This window comes from Guillardia theta (genome assembly GCF_000315625.1).
Source record: "Guillardia theta CCMP2712 unplaced genomic scaffold GUITHscaffold_24, whole genome shotgun sequence".
Taxonomy (NCBI): domain Eukaryota; class Cryptophyceae; order Pyrenomonadales; family Geminigeraceae; genus Guillardia; species Guillardia theta.
The window spans coordinates 599773-620084 of NW_005434650.1; the positions used below are offsets into that span (position 1 = coordinate 599773).

Here is a 20312-nt window from a genome sequence, read left to right on the forward strand (position 1 = left end):
ACACAACACCCCCCTATCCGTAAAAAAAAACAAAAAAACTCTCCATCTCCCTCTCCCTCTCCCTCTCCCTCTCCCTCTCCCTCTCCCTCTCCCCTCTCCCTCTCCCTCTCCCTCTCCCTCTCCCTCTCCCTCTCCCTCTCCCTCTCCCTCTCCCTCTCCCTCTCCCTCGTTCCCCATCATCTTCCACTACCCTGACGAGCTGCTGCAGGTGGAAGGAGACGTGTTCGCTCTCGTGACGTGGGGCTCCGACTTGTTCGCAGGCGGGGCGATGAAGGCAATCGACGGGTTGAGCGTCAACGGCTTTGCCCGCCTCTCCCTCCTCCAGGACTACTCCCAGTACGCCAACCCCTGGGCTGCTGTCGGGCTTGGCATCAACGGCTACGTGACAAGCATGGTCACAGCTGACGACTGCGTGTACGCTGTTGGCGCTATCGACAGGGTCTTCTCCTCCCCAGGGCAAGGAGCAGCAGCGAGCAACGGCTTCAGAGTCTGCAGAGCTAGTGGGTGGGAGGAGTACGAGGCGTTTGTGGAGGACGAGAATCGGACAAGCTCGATCTTGTACGTGATCGCGCCTGCGGGAAGAACAGTCCATCCCTCCTCCCTCCTTCCTCTCCTCAACTATACCAACTCGACTTGGACCAACTCCACCAACTCTAGTGTCATATAAGCCATTCATTAAAAGGTCACGATGTCTGCTGCGGGAACGGAGGCTTCACGATGATCGCATGGCACTTTGAGTTGCGACTGCGGGGCATTCAGCACAAAGTTTTCCCTCCATTCCCCTCCCCCTCCTTTCCCTCCTCTCCATCATCAAGTCGCTTCCTCCTCTACCTGCAGTAGAGGGCCGTCGAGCCCAGGTCGATCAAGGACTCGCGATTCTTCGCGCCGTGTGCAGTGTTGATGGACCCGAAGACCTGTTTCAAGGTGAGATGGAAGGAGAGCAGCTGAGCAACGAGCACCAAAAAGTCGGCCTCGAACCTCTCCGATGCTCTGATCAGATGCTCTGCTGCCGTTCCCTCCCCGTCCACCTGAGATCCATCACTCAGGCAAGGTGCAGGAGGAGGGGAGGACAGAGAGAGGAGACGAGGAGGGGGAACTGAAACAAGCGGGTAGGGGGAGCGAAGAGAGTGCACCTGCTGAAGCCATATGACCTGTGAGGAGAGTTTCTTCTTGGTAGCCATGGCGCTTGTCTGAATGAACTGCTGAGCTTTCTCGATGATTGCGACGTCATTGGGACCCTGGTTCTACACCTCAACTCCCCTCCCATACCCGCCAGATGTCTTCACCTTGTGCCTGCTCACCGTCACACAGACAAGCTTGTCGCCATCTCTCGCAAGGAAGATCACCTGCAACTTGTCAGGCCTCCCCCATCGCCCCTCCTCCTCCTCCTCCTCCCCCTCCCCCTCCCCCTCCTCCCACCTTCTCGAGCCCTTCGTTTGCAGCAGGGCTTCCATCCAAGCAGACCAGAAACGTGGCTCCTTCCCCCTGCTTCGGAACTGGCCGCCAGTGTTTCACAACCACCTGGGCGAGCATCAAGAGCAGCAGCAGCAGGGAGGAAGGGACCATGGTGTGATTACACAGACGCAGCATGTAGTCAGTGACTGACCCCATCTCTCCCACCTGGACCTTCGTCAGCTCCTCCCACACACCCTTCAGCTATCACCCGCTTCCCTCCGACTCCGAACGATCCCATGAAGACGTAGTCCGCTTGGAAGCTCTTTGCGATGCAATCCAAGATGACGGCAACTACAGCAGGAGCATGCTCGCTCGTCCCAACAGACTCTGCGTATTCCAGACTCGCAACCTGCCCGACATCAGCTCGAGCTTGCAAGGTCGTGCCCGCCACCAACCTTGACAAGCTCTTCGGAGGTCTTGTACTCGAGGGGGAACGTTTGAGACTTGAGACGTCCCGGTCCCTTCAGGTCATAGTTCCTCCTAACAGCAACAAGATCAGCAGGACATCTCGACAACAAGCACAAGCAGCACCTTGCACGGATGAGGTTGGTTTCATACTGCTGAAGAATCCGTGGCGACTGAAGGTGTATCGGCTTCTCGAGATCCATCTGTGTTGGAACAAGAATCATGGCACGGGGACTCACGGCAAAGATGCAAGATGCAAGATCTTGATGACAAAGATCGATCATGCAAGTCAAGGAAGAGTCCTCACCATCTTGTCATACGCATGAATGACGGCGACCTCGTTGGTCCTCCCCTCGGTGTTCTAGAGTTCCAAGAATCGTTGGATACAAGAATGAAACTGCAGCCAAGGAAGACAAACCTGGCCGTTGATGAAGTAGCACAGAGAATCGAAGGCCTTGCCACTCACAGAGCTGCCATCCACCAACACACACCACCGCAAGTCTGACTCACTTCGACCCGGCATGATCAGCTCCTGCAAGTCGGGTGACGATGTCAGAGGCAAGACATGGAAAAGAGGAGGGGGGGGTGGAGAGGGAGGGAGGGAGGGAGGGAGGGAGGGAGGGAGGGAGGGGGGGAGGGAGGGAGAAGAGGAAGACCACAGGGACTATTAAGTTGCCATGACGACTGAGATCGCTACCTCTCCACCCTGCCTCCCCTCCCCCTACTTCGCTCTCCTAAGTTCATCATTGGTTACTCCCCTCGCCATCGCTTTCTTAACTGCCAGTCGTTACAGACCGTTGCACTTTTACAGTCAGCAATAAAATTATTGGTTGCCAAGTTCAAGGCGCGCCGGGCCCGGCGGACTCACTGTCAGTCCCGGTCCGGGAGGCCAGCCTGGCGGCTGAGGCCCGCGCCGGCGGGCGGCAGGCCCGGACCAGGGCCCGGGACATGATCGGATCCTGGTCGAGCAAGACTATCGAGCCCTTTTTTGACTCGGTGAAAGTTAAGTTACAAGTTAAAAATCAGCCTGTCCCCCCGGGCCCAAACTTAACTGATACCTTCACTTACTCAAAGTTAAGTTAAAAATCAGTACGAGGACAATACCAGTGGCCGGTTATCACCGTTGAAGGATGCCCGGCGCCGCCGGGCGCGGCCCGGCCCGCCGGCGCAGCCGGGGACTCCCGAGACTCAGTCCCCGGGGAGGCCGGCTCAACCTACTGAATTTACACTTCGAATTTCCTTGCATCGAAATGCACGGAATTTGCGCGCAAAGTGAAATGCGGTGCGATGCGCTGGAGCTGTTGCTCTCTCCGTTGCCCCTCAGCGCCTTCCTTGAGAGTCTTGGTGATGTCGCAGAGGAGAGGAGCAGCCATGGCAGCAAACTGAGCCATCCCTCCGCTCACAGCCATGGCCCATGCGCGCACAAGAGCAATGATGCGCTTGACTTCCTGCTCCCAGCCATGCCCTCAGGTTGCCTCCCGCAGAACCTCATCTGCAAGAGTCCACCAGTGAGGTGTGTCCCTGTCCAGCAAGGTCATCAGGGCTGCGAGGATAGTTTCATCCACCACATCCATACCAATTCAAGAATCATTATCTCGCATTGGAAGGTAAGCCTGTGATATCTTGATGCATTCCTAGTGCTTCATGTGCTGATAGCTCTGCCCTGCCCAGAAAGCAATCAAAGGAACTACGTATGAGGACACTTTCAGGAGCCAGATGCAGCACCTGCAGTCGATGAAAGCTGGCGAAAGCAAGATCTTGTTCTTGGCTTTCCTGCACGTCAGCTTCATAGAAGGCTTCATAGACATGAAGTATGACTACCGCAACCATGATGAGTCTTTGAGCGGAATCACCGCATTTTGTGCAATTTCGAACCCGCGTTTCAGGTTCTTCAACAGGTTATGGCGATCCTTCCCTCGTCTCCTTCCATAATCCTCAACATCGACATCTGACATTTTCCAACCAGGCTTCTCTCCCTGAAGAACGGTTCATGGCCTGCTTTCACGGGGCCCGTTTTCGACTCGTTTCTCGAGCTCCCTGAGAGAGAGCAGCTCGCTCTGTGCAAGATGCTGGTTACGGTCAATGTGGGACCATACGGAGGCGACTGGCTGCGAGCTTTCAACGAGCAGACGGTCTTTATCTTCTGTGAATGAGCAGGATTGGCCTGAAGGCTGTGATGATGACTCCGAGGGCTCATCAGGAGGACAGGGTAGGAGAGAAGGTGTTGTTTTGATCTCCTCGGAGGCCACTCGCAGAATCAATGTGCCTTCGGATTTTCTTGAAAAGGGGGAGGGGGAGGGGGGGGGTCAACGCTTCATATTGAATCGTTGAATCATCGGGCGTTTTGGCTTCATCAAGACAGATTCCACAAGAAGTTTCGAGAAGCAATACCACATTGTGACAAGATTGTTCCAAAAATTTCATTGGAATCGGCTCTATTTGTGATGAACCGAGGGTAGAAGCTTTTTCATCTCAGACATGGCCTGGGGATCAGAAGCGAGCTTTGAGCATGCCTGTGATTATCAGTTAGATTATTTACATCTTTATGATACAAAACTTCACCTTTTCATTGCCATTCGCACAATCGACAATCGTTGAGGACTTCCCACGGAGAGAGCCATGAGCAAACTCGCCATCTGTTCAAAGTCACTCCCAAAAGCACAACCCCAATGCAATTCAATACCCTTTGATGCTTCCAAACCCAGTTGCTTCAGACACGTCGTGATCGCAGCCAGGGAATGGAGGTCGTATGGTACACTCTGACAGTGTAAAGTCAGAGGGGTTCCAAACTGTTTCTGATTGCAGAAAGATTTGATACCTGCCAGCTCTTGCCGAAAAACTGTTTCAACTGGGTCCTTGACACAGATCGGATCACTGAATCAGAGTTGCAGAAGTCACTTCGCGTGAACATGTCATGCTCCCTCGCATATCTCCTGAGCTTCGAGAATTCCCATTGCTTGTACTCTTTTTTGTAGTCAGGGATGGGAAGAGAAAAATCTCTGCTCAGCTGCTGTTCTCGAGCGTGATGCGCATGAACAGCATCGACCATCGTGGTCTTGGCTCTTGCTTTCTCTACTGTGGGAGGCTTGAAATGCTGTTCAAGTCTGGTTGTGATCGCCTTTTTGTGTTCTGCATGACTCCGTCTGGCCTTGCCAACACTAGTAGCATGCTCAATCTGAATTTTCTTCGTTTCTTTGGTGGCCGTTCGTTGCAGTGACTTTTTCAACTCTGCTTTCTGCTTTGCTGCAATCCACTTTCTGATCTTAACCATGGCCTGCTTTCTCAAAATCATCTGTGCCAAAGACTTGGCATGCAGCACGAGTTCGTTGGCTTGCTGATCTTCCTCCTGAGCTCTGTTTAGAAGAGACTGACTTTCCAACTCCTTGAACTTCTCAGCTGCCCGCACCTTGCGACTCGCCGAGTGGGATTGCACTCCTTCCTCTGAATTGAGTTCACCCATTCCCCCAAGAGCTTGGAAGAAGGTTGCTTGTTCTTGCTGGTCAGAGGGATCATTGTTGCCAGCCTGAGAGGATAGCAATGCTTCTCGCTGGCCTTCAGTCTTCATGTTTGAGGTAAGACCCACCATGAGGAGAAGGAGCAAGGCAACAGTTGCTGCCAGCATGCTGCTGGTTGAGATTCGCATCGTGTTGTCTAGAAGGCTGTTCCTCCTATGTTCCGTAGCTCTGACACTGAATTCTCTCTCTCCCTCCTACTCTCCTCTCTTTCTCTCTCTCCTCTCTTTCTCTCTCCTCTCTTCAATGAAAGCTGACCAGCAATGCCATCGTTTTTCGTGCCCCTTCACCTCCAAACCTGGCCCTCGTCTCCACCACAACCCCGGGGCCCGTTCGGGCCGGATGGCCCGGCCCCGACACTCAGTGACTGCTGAGCTCAGCTCTTGAATGATTCACTGAGTCATGCTGCAGGGATGGATCGGACCGGACCGGGTACCAGAGGTTGAGTTAAAATGTGGTACATCACCGCGGCACGGTGCCCCGACCCCTGAGGCCCCCCTATGCCATTTCCTATCGGCCTGCATTGTACCCGGCCATACTACGGTCGGCATCTAGTACCCAGGCTGGCATGCCTTACGGTGACCAATTTACTCAAATTAGTAAGTCAAAAATCAGTACGAGGATCGGACAATCGCTCGGGCCGTGACTTTAGCAAACCGAACGGTACGGTAGTAACGAGGGACCCCTCAAGGCAGAGGCTCGTCAGGGGAGGGGGAGGGATGGGGTACAGGTGTAGTATTGAGGGACGTGAGAGACCGGGGGAAAAAGAACCAGGTACCCCCCCTTAGAAGACATATACCTTATCATTTCCACCCCTGTTTCTGGCAGGAGATGTAACTAAGGGTAGGGGTACTTGATAGGGCTCTCCCGATAGGAAGAGGGTGGGGGTACGAATGTTTATGTTTCCCCGACAACGGGAGGGGATCCATCGAGTTCTCCTGCTCCTCCTGCTCCTCCTGGCTTCCCATCTTGCTCCTCCAGCTTCGACGACTACTTCACTTAGCTCGTAGCAAGTTCTCCTGCTCGGCCTTCCATTGCGTACGTTGGTTAAAAGATTCTTCATTTTGCGAGAGCAATCCTACCTAGAAAGTATTCTTGAAAGCGATTGCACGGTCCCTTTCAGAATCAGGCCAATCATCGGTAGATGTGCAGCAAGAATAGCAAGAATGTCGTTCTGCCTGGGAAAGCGTCAGGTGTCAGCACCGCAAGGAACGCAGGCCTTGTCTTGGCAGTGATCTGTGGGATGCTTCTGCGAGATCTCCTGATAAGCTGCATGCATTCTTGTTTTCCAAACAGCCCTTCGCTCGATCAGCAACAAGATCCGACAATGATCGGGCAGGGTAGCGCAAACGTGGGAGAGGAGTTTCGGCTTGTTCTGTCGACCTCGTCCCTGCTGAACATCTCTACCTACGTGCACAACCTCTCATTGACATCGAATGGACTGAACGTCACAAGACTGAAAAAACTATTCACTAGGCTGACAGTGGAGGACATCTTGCTGCTCTCGAGCATGAAGAAAGGAGTCTCCAGGCTAGCAGGAGCAACCCCGGACCCACGAAACGCTTCTAGCAAGATGCAGAACAGCTCCTCGTCCTACAACCTCAGCACCGCAGACAGACGAGCCTCGAGCTCTGCTCTGCTCGCAGGTCAAGCGCTGCAGTCTAACACCACGGGGACCTTCAAGGCTGCTGCAGCATCCGAGGTGGTCCGGCGGAGGATAAGCCTGAGCCCTCTCCTCACCAAGAGCTTTCAAAGGCCGTCAGTGGGCGGAGGCAAGTCAGGTGGGCCGGTATTTGTGTTTTGGGCAGGAGTAGAAGGCACTGGACATCATCTCATCGATCAGCTGGGCAAGAATCACCCTCATGTCCGCACTGACCAAGAAGCCGTGCAGATGACGTGTCTGCTCTGGAACGAGCAGGGTCAGAACGGTCTCTTCAACGTGAGGTGGCATGGAAGCCCAAGGACGGCGAGCTCTGCGATCGCTGAGATTGTCAGACGCTCTCGGCGTAGGCAGCAGTCTCCTTCCTTCTACTTCCTGAGCGGACTAGAGCATAGCTCCAGCTGCTCTACGGGAATGCTCTCATACCCCAACTACGCAGGCCCAAGCGAAAGAACGCCGGACGTGGCCAAGCTTGTCAAGGCGATGCGGCGATCGGAGGCTAACTTCAAGGTGGTCGTCTTGATCCGAGACGCGCTGAGCATCATCTGCTCTTGCTCGATCAAGCGCAACTTCAGGCCCTGGAACGAACAAGCTCAGAGGCTTCGGGCGGCAGCCTTGGACCTGGTCGCTCAGCTTCGACACCTCGACGCGAGCGAGTACATATGCTTGGACTACAATGGGATCGCCGGAGGGTCTTCGGTGGAGACCTTGGACAACTTCCTGTACGACGGGAGAGCTCCAGACACAAGCATAGGGAAGAAGATGAAACAAATCTTCAACAAGCCGAGGTACCAGCCTGCAGCAACGTGCTCTGACTATCAGTGTGATCATGCGTTTGGAAGACAAAGGTATCAGATATCAGAAGGAGAGTGCATGTCAGCGTCAGAGCTACACGATGCGATGGAGGTACTGCGGCAAACGTGTCCCAATCACATTCCAGCAGACATGGTGTCGTTCCCGAGCACAGCGTGAGTGAGTCGGAGGCATTGCAGTCATCACTCGGAGTCAAACTACTATCACTTAGCTTCAAGTTTATATCAGTAGTACTTTGTTTGACCTTTGATTGACTAGTTCAACGGTTGATCCCTTTAACAGCAACACGCCGTGATTGAAGTGCGAGGAGAAACAGACGAGCACAGTAATCGTAGCTCCAACTCCAATCACCCGGCCCCAGCTCCCGGGCCTCTCCGAGTAGACCGGGCCCCGGGCCGGGGCAGGGTGTCAACTTACTAAGTTAGGCTCAGTGACTCGGAGATGAGTAAAGTTGTGATTGAAGAGGGGATGAGGTCCAATAATGAATTGCGGCCGGCAGGACTCAGGGCATGGGAGCAAGAGAAGCGAAGAAAACAGACAGGAGTCAGGAGTCGTGAGGGCGGGGAAGGGTAGAAAGGACGCAGGCAGCCATGTTGCATGGGTTGTGATCTGAGTGAGAACGTTTCTTGCTCGGGTAGAGGATTGTCATGATTCAATCCAGAAAGTTTAATGTGAGATCAATAACTTGATCGGATCTCAAGGTCTCTTCCTCTGAGAGATTTTCTGTGCAGATGAGGTGGCAGAGACATGTAAATTGGAGCATTCTTTGTGTGATCTTGCACTCGATGGCGTACTCGACTTGTTGGGGGGCGAGATTTTGTCAAGATGCCGAAAGGAGGACCTCTCATGGGTTCATGGGGTTTCAGTCCAGCCCCTCCCTGGGATCTCAGGTGAGATCAGCACTCATCCCTTTCGCTGTTTGAAGCTTGTTGCAGGGATGTCTCTCAGCGACAACGCACAAGTATCTCTTATCCCATCTCGATCTTTGATCGCCCTTTGCTGAACTTTCTCTTTCCGTTTAGGATCCTCCCATCAACATGCGTTTCGAGCAGAAGGCGTGTTGCGCGTCGGTTGAACTCGAATGATTTAACTTTCCATTTACCAGGAGACCCTTTGTTGTGTGTACAGCGAAATCCGAGAACAGGTAGAGTCTTCTTTGCAGTTGGATTGCGATCATTCAGTGACGGTTCAGGCAATTGCCATGGCGCATCGGAGGATGCAGCAAGATTCTTCGAGCTGCAGATCAGTCAGAGGTAGTCACAAGCACCTCCATCTGCTCCCGTGATTGATGCTGTCCAGATCTTCTACAGAGTACGTGAACGCCAGGTACAAGAGATTGCGTGGGGGCCTCTGGAAGAATTGGAGAGCGAGTTGCTTCCAAAGGAAGCTCAGTTAGAAGAGGTCTATACAAGGCTGCTTTCATCCAAGTCGCTGATCATGAGATAAAAGATGAAGCTCAAGTATGAAGAGACAGAGAATGAAATCTTTCGGAGCCAAATCTTACCGCTGGAAGTCAAAATCAGACCTCTCAAGGTAAAGCACTACACGTAGAGATTCATGAGTAAGCGTTCGTCCCTCGTGAATAGGAGAAACAAAAGCAGCTTCTGAAACTGAAAAGGAAGGGTGAAAGAATCCTTGGGGCCATTCAACGGCTCAAGAAATCCGCTGTTGAGAAATACCAACCCGAAGGTAGTTTTCTTGCACACAATCGTTGGAGTTCACTGCAGTCCGGACAGGTGAACACGAGGTCTACCTAGCTGGAAGAAATGAGACAGTCACGGCAAAAATGAAGAGAACGTTTGGATTTGCTGCAGAGTGATGTCTTGAAGGTGTTGAAAATTGTCTCCTGATCGAATGAGCAGGCCAGGAGTGAAATTGGAAGCGAATATAGATCCAAAGATGGACGTGAGTTACAGAGGATTTAAGACCCTGCATGAAATTTCTTCCAGGCGATTAGTATTGCAGCACAGTGGGCCACTGAATACCCTGGTAAGATTGATGCTGATATCGCGATCTGACTCGCTGGACAGGACAACCGATATTTATCGATGACCATCTGTTTTCAAGTAATCCAAGATCACTCCTTTGCTCTGCCCCTGATTTTGATGTTTTCAATGACCAGGAATCCTCGTGGGTTTCTCTACTCCAGACGAAGGGTTCACAAAAGTCTGTGCTGTTGCAGAATGGTCCTCGAACTCTGTCGCGAGTAAACCTGATCCTGAAGGCAACAGGAAGGGAGAGGCAAACTCAGCGGAGGCGCAGAGGAAGTACGAGGGTGTGCTCAATGCCATGAGAGCAGATGGACTGAAGCCACTTGAGGAGGTTCGTTCAGACTCTGTTCGGATGGAGTTCATGGGATCTGACCTGAGAGCAAGATCGTCCGCACAACCTGTAACAGCAACACAATACCAATATTTCGACTTAACGAGCTCTGGGTCCCTCTTGATGTGAATTTGATCTTGTGTTTACCAGCGTGTTGATGGACTTGTGTAGCCACCACGAACGGCAGAAGAATGGCTTGAACTCGCTCGTATTCTCAACCTCTCTGATTCCTTGCGGCTGATTGTTTACCAGCCAAGGTTTGCAGCGACATGCCTGCAAAAAATTCAACAATTTATTCTATCAAGGTTGCTTTGCGATGCAATGGAGTTTGGTCTGACTGACTGAAGGATTGCCCCTGGGCATGGCCTAAGCCCCTCTTGTGGGAGGAGGACCCTGATGTAGACGAGGAGGGAAGCATCGCATGGAAGTCGACATCTGCTCTGGTAGTTGAATGATTGTGGTTTGAATTGAGCTGATGAGATTGTTGCACAGAATCAGAATACTTTCACAATGACAGTCTCCCGCCCTACTGAAGGGTTCTGCTACACTTTTCTTGGATGGTCATTTGACGCGATGTACACAGATGGGCAGTCGCGTTTGATCAGTTCGAGACAGGAGAGTTCTCTTTGACGAGGTTACCATAAGAGCCTCTCGACGACCCTAGGACCTGACAGCTTCTCCTTTTCTATCAGAGTTCGTGATGAAGTTTATGAAGGCGACTCGTTGCGGACGTTTGCGGTTGCCAAGCTCGACTGGCCCATCACTAATGAGGTGAGACGCGTCTGTCAGCCCTTATTGCAAATGAGTTCTGCCGTGAAGAGCGTCCAGCGTGCTCGACGAAATTTATTGAAGGAGCTGGAGCAGTCAAGGTCTTAAACATTCGCTTTCTGCCGTCGGAGAAGGTTTGAACGTTTCCTCCAGCAAGGAGGCTGTCGACCCTGCGGCGTTCAGGATCCTCTTCAAGCCGGGAGGTGCGTGGCGTGTCCAAGCGTTTCAAGTCTCTTCTCACCTCAGCTGGCAGACCTGGTGGAGTTGCTCATCGAGTACGAGTAGATCGGACCGGGACCGTCAGACGACTTTTGCCTGCCCGCCTCAGGCGAGGGCGGGTAAGGCAGACTGGCTTGTAAGGGCTCTACACATAAAGACCCATTACTGCCCTCCCCTACACACTCTCTTCCATGGTCCTTGCTCGCTGGCTGCTTGCCGCTCTCATGGTGGGAGAGGTCGGGGGCTTCATGTCGGCTGTGCGGTCCTTGTCGTCAACAGGGAGACAGGAGGCGAGGATAGAGACGGTCAGCGAGGGATGGAGGAAGGGATGGAGGCTGGGGAGCGAGGGGAGGAGAAGACGGCTATCGGGGAACGTCGTTACCAACTTGGTACCTCTTGCCTGACCCCCAACTCCCCGGCATCTTTCTGATGAGCTTCTCATCAGTATGCCGTCAGCTCCTTTACCAACCCGCAGGATATTCTGAGCAAGGCAGCAGAGGTGCGAGCTGACTGAGCTCCCTGTTGACACGTGACGTGGGTTTCTTGAGCTCAGCTGGGGTTGAAGCTGAAGATGAAGTCCTATGGGAGGGTAGAGGTACATGTGACGAGCTCGCCGGGGTGAGAAGACAACATCTTGCTGCTGTCTCCTCCTTGACTTCTCCTTCGCAGGAGGATCCTGTCCGGCAAGGTGGACGCAGTTCAGGTGAGGTCGTGTGTGTGGAGGGCGAGGGTCCGTCAAGATCACCAGGTGTCCGGGAGAGCATGGGAGTCCCCCCTCAGTCTGACGTGCAGGATGATCGACGTGGCTGTGGGAGATGCAGCGGTGGACTTGATGGGGCTGGTGCAGGTGACGCCTGACGTGATGGTTGGCTGCTTTTGACGGCAGGTGAGCAGAATAGAGAGATACGAATGCTCAAGACGGCCCGAGGATCAGCTGTGGTGTACTTTGACAGCAGGTAGGATGGGGGAAGGGAGGGAGCTGGAAGTGGAGGAAGGAGATGATTGAGCGATGAGCAGGGACTGGGGAAACTTTCTCTGCCATCCCCTTGTCGCGTCAGCAAGGCTCGGGGACGACGATCAGTTCGTCTTCAGACGCGTCGGCAAGGCGAGTAGCTGAATGAGAGGTGAAGGTTCCTTGAGATGATGTTGCTTGCCACGGGCAGGTGGATACTAAAGGGGGAAAGGCTACCTTCAGCGGAACATACAAGGGTTGTGCGATGGGCGAGGGGAGTTTGATGATTGACTTGTTGTACCTCAGGACAGCAGTTCGACCTTTACTTGTCCAAGGATGGTGCAGGAGAGCTCATTGTTGGAATAGAGAATGTCTGTGAGAAGATTTGTTATACCTCCTGGTCTGAACTTTATCTGGAAGGATTTGACGTCAACAACAAAGACCATGACGACTGCGACAGCGTCATACTCTACAACAACATCCACAGCAACAGCAGCAACAGCAACAGCAACAGCAACAGCAAAAGCAGCCACTACATCAGCAACAGTATCAACGATCGATCTGTGCCAGTGAGTGCTTCTTGAATAATCATGCTTGACAGATGCTTGTCTGATTGACATGCGGACGCAGAAAGCTCAAGGTTTGGTTTTCAAACCTCGAGATCAACTTGGACGGCGCAAGGTGAGCGAGCGGTTTTCAGATATTGTCATTCATCGCATTTTCAGGTTTCGATTCAAGAATTTGCAGTTCGCGCGATTCGGTGAGATGAGAAATCGAGAGGAGAGGAGTGGAGAGGAGCGGAGAGGAGAGGAGAGGAGAGGAGAGAGGAGAGAGGAGAGAGGAGAGAGGAGAAGACGTTTCTTTACAGAATGACTCTTCTTCCTCTCTGTCTGCAGACAATCTCGTCCTGGAGCTGGACATCGCAGTGGACAAGTTCCCCAATCCCATCACGACGACGTTCTGAAGTCAAACAGCACAGGATCAAGTCACCCTTACTTCCTCTGCCAGCAGCTCCTCTTGTTCGTCATGATCTGCCATGGAAACAAGTGTAAGATGGTTACTGTCTCCCTCCCTCGCTCCCTCCACCTTGAGTACGCACGTCCCCTCGTTCACGACGTCCGTCTTCTTCATCAGCTTCCTCTGAACCGCTTGTTGTCAACACTTGCTACCCTCCTCCTCCTCATTCCCTTTTCCCTCCTCCTCCTCTTTCTCCTGCTCGCCTTCCTGCTTCAAAGATCCTCCTCCTCGTCCCTCTATTTCCTCTCCCCCGTCCTCCTCCTCCTGTTCCCCTCCTCCTGTCTCCCCTCCCCCCTTTCTCGTCCTCTTCCTTCCTGTCCTCTCTCGTCACCTGCTCCTGGTCTATCCTGCACTCCGCCCGGATGAAATCTCCGGATATCATCTGAGAGGAGGAGCTCAACTTCACCATTCCCTCCTCCCTCCTCCTCACCTGCCATGGCGGCCGTTTCATCGTCTCATACACGTCCTGTACCGAGCTCCCTGCCATGGAGGGATCAGCCCGGTCGGTCGGTCGCTCCTCCTTCCCCTCACCCGGCTTCATCACGATTACGTCGCGCAGAATGTGATCTGAGCCTGCTGCACAAGTCGAGAACCAGCTTCCTGCGACCCCGAGACTTTCTTGCCGCTGCAACGAGCTTGAGGATGGGCGAGGAGAAGGAGCAAGGAGGATCGAGGAGGAGAAAGTGAAGGAGAAAAAGAAGGAGTGAGGAGAAGTAGTGAGGAGGAGGAGGAGGAGCGCGGAAGAGCGAGGAGAGAGGAGGGGGAGAAGAGAGGAGGAGCGAGGAGCGAGGAGCGAGGAGCGAGGAGGAGGTGGAGGTGGAGGCACCTGTACGGGTCCCTCACACCGACAGGTCTCCAGGTCAGCCACAGGGAACACGAGGAGGGGAGGGCGAAGGTGAACGGCAGCGTTGACGAGCTCAAGCACTCCCGTAGACCCTCCCAGATTCGCCATAACGTCCTGCACCCACCGCAGCTCCTCCCCGAAGGTGGATAAAGGACTGATGACGTGGACATGGCGGGAGCCAGGACTGTAGTCGACCCTCCCCTCCCGTCGCCACCGAGAAAGTCTGAGCTCGGCGAGAGCGCTGACTCGAGCATGCGGCTCCTTGTCGTACCTTCGCAGCAGCTCCTGCACGTGCCCCTCCGAGTCCGGGTGGTCGCACTTGTTGAGGGCGAGGAGGATGGGGAACCTGACCCGGAGGAAGTGAGCGACGAGCCGGTGAAGGTCGATGGGCATCCAAAGGCGGAGCTTAAGGGGAAGTATCAGCAGAGCCAAGGAAGAAGAAGGAAAAAAAAAAAGAGACGAAGACAAAAGGAGAAGGGCAGAGACGTCCGAGGAGAGGAGAGAGGAGAGAGGAGATGAGGAATGTAGAGGTAACGAAAAGATTTTGGGAGCATAGAAGAACGAAAAGAGGAGAAAACAAGGGGCTGGTGGAGAGGTGGCAAGAAAAAGATTTCAAGAATCATGAAACTCACTTCCTCCGACGATATTGTCTTCAGATCAACTCCCATCCTCTTCAGAGCTGCTGCGGCTACCGCGCGAGACGCATGGTAACCGCTGAGCAGCTCGACCAGTCGATCGACGCCGAGCCGGACGACGGAGGCCCACTTTGCTTGTATGTTGTTGTAGATCCAGCGATGGATCTCGTTTCGTACCCATGCCACGTCATCACTCGGTCTGTAGACATCCTGCTCCTCCTTTGCCTTCTCCTCTCTTCTCCCGAGCCCGGAGAAAGAAGCTTCCGTCGGGTTGCCGCCTTTGTCAGTCCCTCCCGACGCGTCCACCACATGGATCAGCACGTCTGCTCCACACAGGTCGTTGAGGAACGCGTTCCCGTGCCCTCTGCCCTGGTATGCCCCAGGCACAAGACCAGCCACATCGATCACCTGGATCGGCAATAGCCGCTCGCCGTTTCCAGCGAAGCCATGGGCAGGCGTCATCGTGCCCTCTACATCCTTGGCAGGGGAGGGGCAGGGGACAGTGAAGTAGCCCTGACCTGTGTTGGGAAGGATCGTCGTGAAGGGGAAAGACTCCATCCTCGCATCGTCCTCGGGCCTGACTGGGTTGACAAGGGCGTTGAAGAGTGTTGACTTGCCCGCTGACGGCTTGCCGACCAGACCTACCACGAAGTTCCACTGCCCTCCCTTCCCCTCAACCTGATTATGATGCTCATCGCTCAACCTGTGGAGATGATCGTACTTGGCTGCGTCCTCGCTCGCCTCCTCCACAAGACCCTCGTCGTCCCCGGCGTCCTCCTGGCCACTAATCAGCAGTCCAGCCAGCCCTTCGAGGTTGCTGGAGTCAGTTGCAGCTTGTTCAGCTCGCTCTCCGCTGTCAGGTGCTGCAGACACCTCAGGAGGATGGTTGAACATCCATTCCTTGACGACGTTGATGACGTCAAAGATCATCGGGTTCCCCTTGCTGCCCTCGCACTCCCCCCGAATGCGGTCGAACATGGCTGGGTCCACCTGCTTCAACCCCTTCACCTCTACCTTGGGAATAGCCTCGTCTGGATAGTCCTTGGGGAGGAGGATCTTGACACTGACAAGAGCATCCACCTCGGACAGGCGGACATGAACCATCGGGGGCTCTAGGCAGGACTCCAAGACGTCATCGCCGAAAATGGCGGCTACCGCTTCAAGCTCATCCTGTTGGCATGCTGAGGCTGCGAAGCAAGGAGCGTCGCTCTCCTCCTCGGGCTGCATCTGTCTGCGCAAGAAAGCCTCATACACGTCAAGATCCGCGGCCTTGCAAGGGAAGATGTGACTGTGGTTGTGACAATGGCTCTCCGCTCCCTTGAACAAGGACGACAGTCGTTGGCTCTCCTCCACCGTGACAGCCTCGTCCTCCGTACCCATTATGTGAAGCGACGGCACCTTCAGCTCTCCTGCAAGACCTGCCTCCTCCACCGCGCTCGTGGCGTATCCTCCAGAAACCATGATGAACCGCAAACTTCTCAACGGATGGCCCATCGGCAGTCCAGCAGCCTTTGCTGCAATCTCTGCCGCCAGAGCAGCTCCCTGGGAAAACCCAACGATGCCGTCGAACCTCGTCCCTTGGAAGGCATCCTCCACCTCCCTATGAGCTGCTCCCCCCCCTCCCCTCTCCTTCCGACCCCCTCCGTTCCACCAGCATCGCATCGGGACCATCTGCCCCTCGGATAGAGGCAGCTCAACAGGCCCATCGAGGAAGTGGAAGTCGGCGAAGCTCTGACATCTGGCAGTAAGAGGAGAAAGCCTCTGAGAGAAGATCTCCCCGCACTGCTGGCTGCCATGCAGGCAAAGCACTTGCAGCCGCCCTCCCGCCGGCATGGCCTCCCCGACACTCCTGTCGACAAACATCTTCAATTCTCAGTGTCCGGCCCGGGCCCGGCCCGGGGCCCTGAGCCCGACCGAAACTGAGGCCACCGCAGTAACGAGGCGATCATCGGATGGCGAAATCGATCAGTTGAGAGTCATCAATCTACTTCATTCACATACCAACATATCAACTGCATACTCTGTGCTCACTCACGCTGTGCTCGGGAACGACACCATGTCTGCTGGAATGTGATTGGGACATGTTTGCCGCAGTACCTCCATCGCATCCTGTAGCTCTGACGCTGACATGCACTCTCCTTCTGATATCTGATAATTCCAGCCAAATTTCCGACCACACTGATAGTCAGAGCACGTTGCTGCAGGCTGGTACCTCGGCTTGTTGAAGATTTGTTTCATCTTCTTCCCTATGCTTGTGTCTGGAGCTCTCCCGTCGTAGAGGAAGTTGTCCAAGGTCTCCACCGAAGACCCTCCGGCGATCCCATTGTAGTCCAAGCATATGTACTCGCTCGCGTCGAGGTGTCGAAGCTGAGCGACCAGGTCCAAGGCTGCCGCCCGAAGCCTCTGAGCTTGTTCGTTCCAGGGCCTGAAGTTGCGCTTGATCGAGCAAGAGCAGATGATGCTCAGCGCGTCTCGGATCAAGACGACCACCTTGAAGTTAGCCTCCGATCGCCGCATCGCCTTGACAAGCTTGGCCACGTCCGGCGTTCTTTCGCTTGGGCCTGCGTAGTTGGGGTATGAGAGCATTCCCGTAGAGCAGCTGGAGCTATGCTCTAGTCCGCTCAGGAAGTAGAAGGAAGGAGAATGCTGCCTACGCCGAGAGCGTCTGACAATCTCAGCGATCGCAGAGCTCGCCGTCCTTGGGCTTCCATGCCACCTCACGTTGAAGAGACCGTTCTGACCCTGCTCGTTCCAGAGCAGACACGTCATATGCACGGCTTCGTGGTCAGTGCGGACATGAGGGTGATTCTTGCCCAGCTGATCGATGAGATGATGTCCAGTGCCTTCTACTCCTGCCCAAAACACAAACACCGGCCCACCTGACTTGCCTCCGCCCACGGACGGCCTTTGAAAGCTCTTGGTGAGGAGAGGGCTCAGGCTTATCCTCCGCCGGACCACCTCGGATGCTGCAGCAGCCTTGAAGGTCCCCGTGGTGTTAGACTGCAGCGCTTGACCTGCGAGCAGAGCAGAGCTCGAGGCTCGTCTGTCTGCGGTGCTGAGGTTGTAGGACGAGGAGCTGTTCTGCATCTTGCTAGAAGCGTTTCGTGGGTCCGGGGCTGCTCCTGCTAGCCTGGAGACTCCTTTCTTCATGCTCGAGAGCAGCAAGATGTCCTCCACTGTCAGCCTGGAAATCACTTTTTTCCATTTCATGACGTTCAGTCCATTCGATGTCAATGAGAGGTTGTGCACGTAGGTAGAGATGTTCAGCAGGGACGAGGTCGACAGAACAAGCCGAAACTCCTCTCCCACGTTTGCGCTACCCTGCCCGATCATTGTCGGATCTTGTTGCTGATCGAGCGAAGGGCTGTTTGGAAAACAAGAATGCATGCAGCTTATCAGGAGATCTCGCAGAAGCATCCCACAGATCACTGCCAAGACAAGGCCTGCGTTCCTTGCGGTGCTGACACCTGACGCTTTCCCAGGCAGAACGACATTCTTGCTATTCTTGCTGCGCATCTAACAGATAGCCCTGCTGCACCAGCAGCGACAGGAGAGGTGTTGATTGGTTAGCTTTGCCTGCTCGCTGGTGGAGAAGGGCAATGGATCTCGATTTTCTCTGTCCGAATCAGAATCGATGCTGAAGAATATTGGAGGATGAAAGGAGAGTAAGGAGATGCGGCGAAGTGGTGAGGAGAGGAGCGGGGGCTTGCGGAGAAGGGGGGGGGGAGAGAATCGCAAGGCTGCGAGGGCAGCAGGAGCGTGAGGATCTTTCCCACTTGTTGCCTTGTCGGGGAAACTCAGAACCCTGTCTGACCACCCCAGGTGCGTCATCCCAGAGGGGTGGGGTGATGTGGGTTCCAAACTAGGGTAGTCCGAGCGTTGGGGTGCAACATTTTGTAGGGTGGGGGTGATGATGGATGGGGTTCAGGGGCTAGGGGGGTAGGGGTTGACTTCCTCTCTTCGTCACGTCCCTCACTACAACGCCTGCACCAGTGCGAATGGCCTTCCCTAGACTGCACCAGTACCCCTCCTTCGAAGCCATCCACAAAGGGTGGTGCGCAGATGAGCGAGGGGTGGTCAAAAGATAGGGGGCACGTAGGAGGCCTACGAGCAAGGGGGTAGGGGGTTGGGGATCGGTGCAGCACTTGGTAGTGTCGTGGCGCATAGGGATACAGGGGTGGTACACGGAGAGGAGGACGGAAGGGTAGGGGTGGTGATGAGGCTGTTCCATTATAAGAGGCTTTCAACCTTATCTAAAACTCTCCCCAGATTTTTTTACTTATTGACTGATATGACTAAAAGTTTGTACCCAGCCGGGTGACTTTTGTTGAGAGAGTACAAGTCTGTGATCGATGTATCGATGTATCGGCCTGATGACTGAGCAGAGGCCTGGTCGGCAGGTCACTTGACAAGCCGTGACTCCCTGGCTGCAAGGATCTTCTTCAGCGTGTGCGCGAGGACCTGGACAGCATGAGCTGGCGGGAGAGGAGGATGAGAAGAACTCACTGCCTCCTTCTGCTCCTCGTCATGCTCGCTCTCAAAGTAGACGTCGAGGGCTCCGATGACTGCGCAAGAGTCAAAGGGAAGGGATTGTGACGGTTTCATCGTGCGAGCCTTGAGGGTCGTCGTCCGTTAGCATGTTCTTGAGCAAGCTCTCGTCGTCCTGAAATGTAGAGTCATCGAAGTCACTGTGAGAGGAGGCAAAGAGAACAGAACAGAGAGCAGGGAAAGGAGGAGAAGGACAGTAGGAGTAGGAGTAGGAGTAGGAGTAGTGTCCTCCTTACCGCATTTAGAAAGTTCTGCTGCATCAATCTTTCCAGTATTCTCTGAGACAACAGGATTGGTTCACATTGCAAGTCGGGAGATCAAATGGCAAGAGACCTCGGGCTGCAACTCGCGCTGCTCTCCGTTGGACTTTGCCTTGGGGTCGGGACCTTGCGAGGCTGTCAAGGGTAACGTCCATTGACGGTCACAGAGAGTTCGAACCTGATACCAACGGCTCCTGCTCGTTGATAGATTCCTGTCGCGATGAGTAAGTAGAGAATGGAGAAGAGGAACGGGGTATCGTGGTGGTGGTGGTGGTGGATGAGCAGAAGCAGGAGAGAAAAGGAGTGTCGGGTTAAAGAAGTACCCTCTTGTTGTCTTGTGAACTACTGCCCTCTTCCTCCTCCTCGCCGTTCTCGCTCATTCGCTTCTTCTTGAAGAAATTTTGAATTCTGTTCATGACGACGGCCATGATGAGCCCGAAGGCGAAGCAGGCGATGGGAGCGAAAATGATCATTCTGATCGAGTCTGTCGATGAAAGCATCAGCGTGGAAGACATGCGGGATATCCTTCAAGGGCGACGACGAGGATGGGGAGAAGGCGAGGAGGAGGGAGGAGAGAGACTGGAGGAGGGGAGCAAAGAGGTTGGAGGAGAGGAGGAGCGAGAGAGGCTGAAAGAGAGGATGGAGCAGGAAAACCTTGATTCGAGCGTGAAACGCCGAAGACGGGGATGGGAGCGATGGGAAAGACTCGGCGCCAGTTGTTGTTGACCCAGACTTCCATGGTGCCGTTGTCAGCTGAGAAAGGATAGAAGATGATCTCATATAAGCCCGAATCCTGCGCGACTTGCCGGACGCCAACCTGGCAATAATCATGAACATGTAAAAAATAGAGGGAGGAGGGAGGGAGGGAGGGAGGGAGGGAGGGAGGGAGGGAGGGAGGGAGG

General features: G+C 54.3%; 8 protein-coding genes across 8 annotated transcripts in view; 4 read left to right on the top strand and 4 right to left on the bottom strand.

The window, feature by feature from the left end:
- GUITHDRAFT_137244 (hypothetical protein) overlaps positions 1-667 on the top strand; it is a gene marked incomplete at both ends in the record, with an annotated part of 27042 nt that extends 26375 nt beyond the window's left edge. The window contains one exon of the mRNA XM_005834798.1: positions 209-667. Within this exon, the coding sequence (XP_005834855.1) occupies positions 209-667 (459 nt within the window). The remainder of the gene's footprint in view (positions 1-208) is intronic.
- A 577-nt stretch (positions 668-1244) lies between these two features.
- On the bottom strand, positions 1245-2810 carry GUITHDRAFT_137245 (hypothetical protein; the record flags this gene model as incomplete). The annotated part of the gene is made up of 10 exons (XM_005834799.1): positions 1245-1346; positions 1420-1521; positions 1564-1620; positions 1664-1804; positions 1851-1935; positions 1987-2063; positions 2168-2221; positions 2279-2330; positions 2371-2392; positions 2729-2810. The coding sequence occupies 10 exons, from the start codon at positions 2808-2810 to the stop codon at positions 1245-1247; spliced, it is 774 nt and encodes a 257-aa protein (XP_005834856.1).
- Positions 2811-2990: 180 nt separating this feature from the next.
- GUITHDRAFT_137246 (hypothetical protein) lies at positions 2991-4013 on the top strand (the record flags this gene model as incomplete). Its single annotated transcript, XM_005834800.1, has 3 exons — positions 2991-3467; positions 3517-3758; positions 3827-4013. The coding sequence occupies 3 exons, from the start codon at positions 2991-2993 to the stop codon at positions 4011-4013; spliced, it is 906 nt and encodes a 301-aa protein (XP_005834857.1).
- Positions 4014-4295: 282 nt separating this feature from the next.
- On the bottom strand, positions 4296-5549 carry GUITHDRAFT_162612 (hypothetical protein; the record flags this gene model as incomplete). Its single annotated transcript, XM_005834801.1, has 4 exons — positions 4679-5549; positions 4544-4619; positions 4423-4496; positions 4296-4373 (listed from the first exon to the last, which is right to left on the bottom strand). Exons 1-4 carry the CDS (start codon positions 5501-5503, stop codon positions 4296-4298), a joined length of 1053 nt encoding a protein of 350 aa, XP_005834858.1. The 5' UTR covers positions 5504-5549.
- Positions 5550-6516: 967 nt separating this feature from the next.
- Positions 6517-8004, top strand: GUITHDRAFT_106426 (hypothetical protein; the record flags this gene model as incomplete). Its single annotated transcript, XM_005834802.1, has 1 exon — positions 6517-8004. One exon carries the CDS (start codon positions 6517-6519, stop codon positions 8002-8004), a length of 1488 nt encoding a protein of 495 aa, XP_005834859.1.
- Positions 8005-11945: 3941 nt separating this feature from the next.
- Positions 11946-13162, top strand: GUITHDRAFT_151994 (hypothetical protein; the record flags this gene model as incomplete). Its single annotated transcript, XM_005834803.1, has 9 exons — positions 11946-12001; positions 12049-12110; positions 12172-12259; positions 12318-12363; positions 12413-12477; positions 12527-12675; positions 12737-12787; positions 12832-12866; positions 13003-13162. Coding segments are annotated over 9 exons (620 nt in total), but the record flags the coding sequence as incomplete, so codon positions are not given.
- A 1063-nt stretch (positions 13163-14225) lies between these two features.
- On the bottom strand, positions 14226-15259 carry GUITHDRAFT_42659 (hypothetical protein; the record flags this gene model as incomplete). Its single annotated transcript, XM_005834804.1, has 2 exons — positions 14226-14372; positions 14630-15259. Coding segments are annotated over 2 exons (777 nt in total), but the record flags the coding sequence as incomplete, so codon positions are not given.
- Positions 15260-19003: 3744 nt separating this feature from the next.
- The window catches only part of GUITHDRAFT_137250 (hypothetical protein), a gene marked incomplete at both ends in the record, with an annotated part of 8588 nt that continues 7279 nt past the window's right edge, over positions 19004-20312 (bottom strand). Inside the window, 7 exons of the mRNA XM_005834805.1 lie at positions 19004-19063; positions 19109-19216; positions 19387-19428; positions 19484-19536; positions 19589-19622; positions 19734-19894; positions 20065-20227. Of these exons, the coding sequence (XP_005834862.1) occupies positions 19004-19063; positions 19109-19216; positions 19387-19428; positions 19484-19536; positions 19589-19622; positions 19734-19894; positions 20065-20227 (621 nt within the window). The remainder of the gene's footprint in view (positions 19064-19108; positions 19217-19386; positions 19429-19483; positions 19537-19588; positions 19623-19733; positions 19895-20064; positions 20228-20312) is intronic.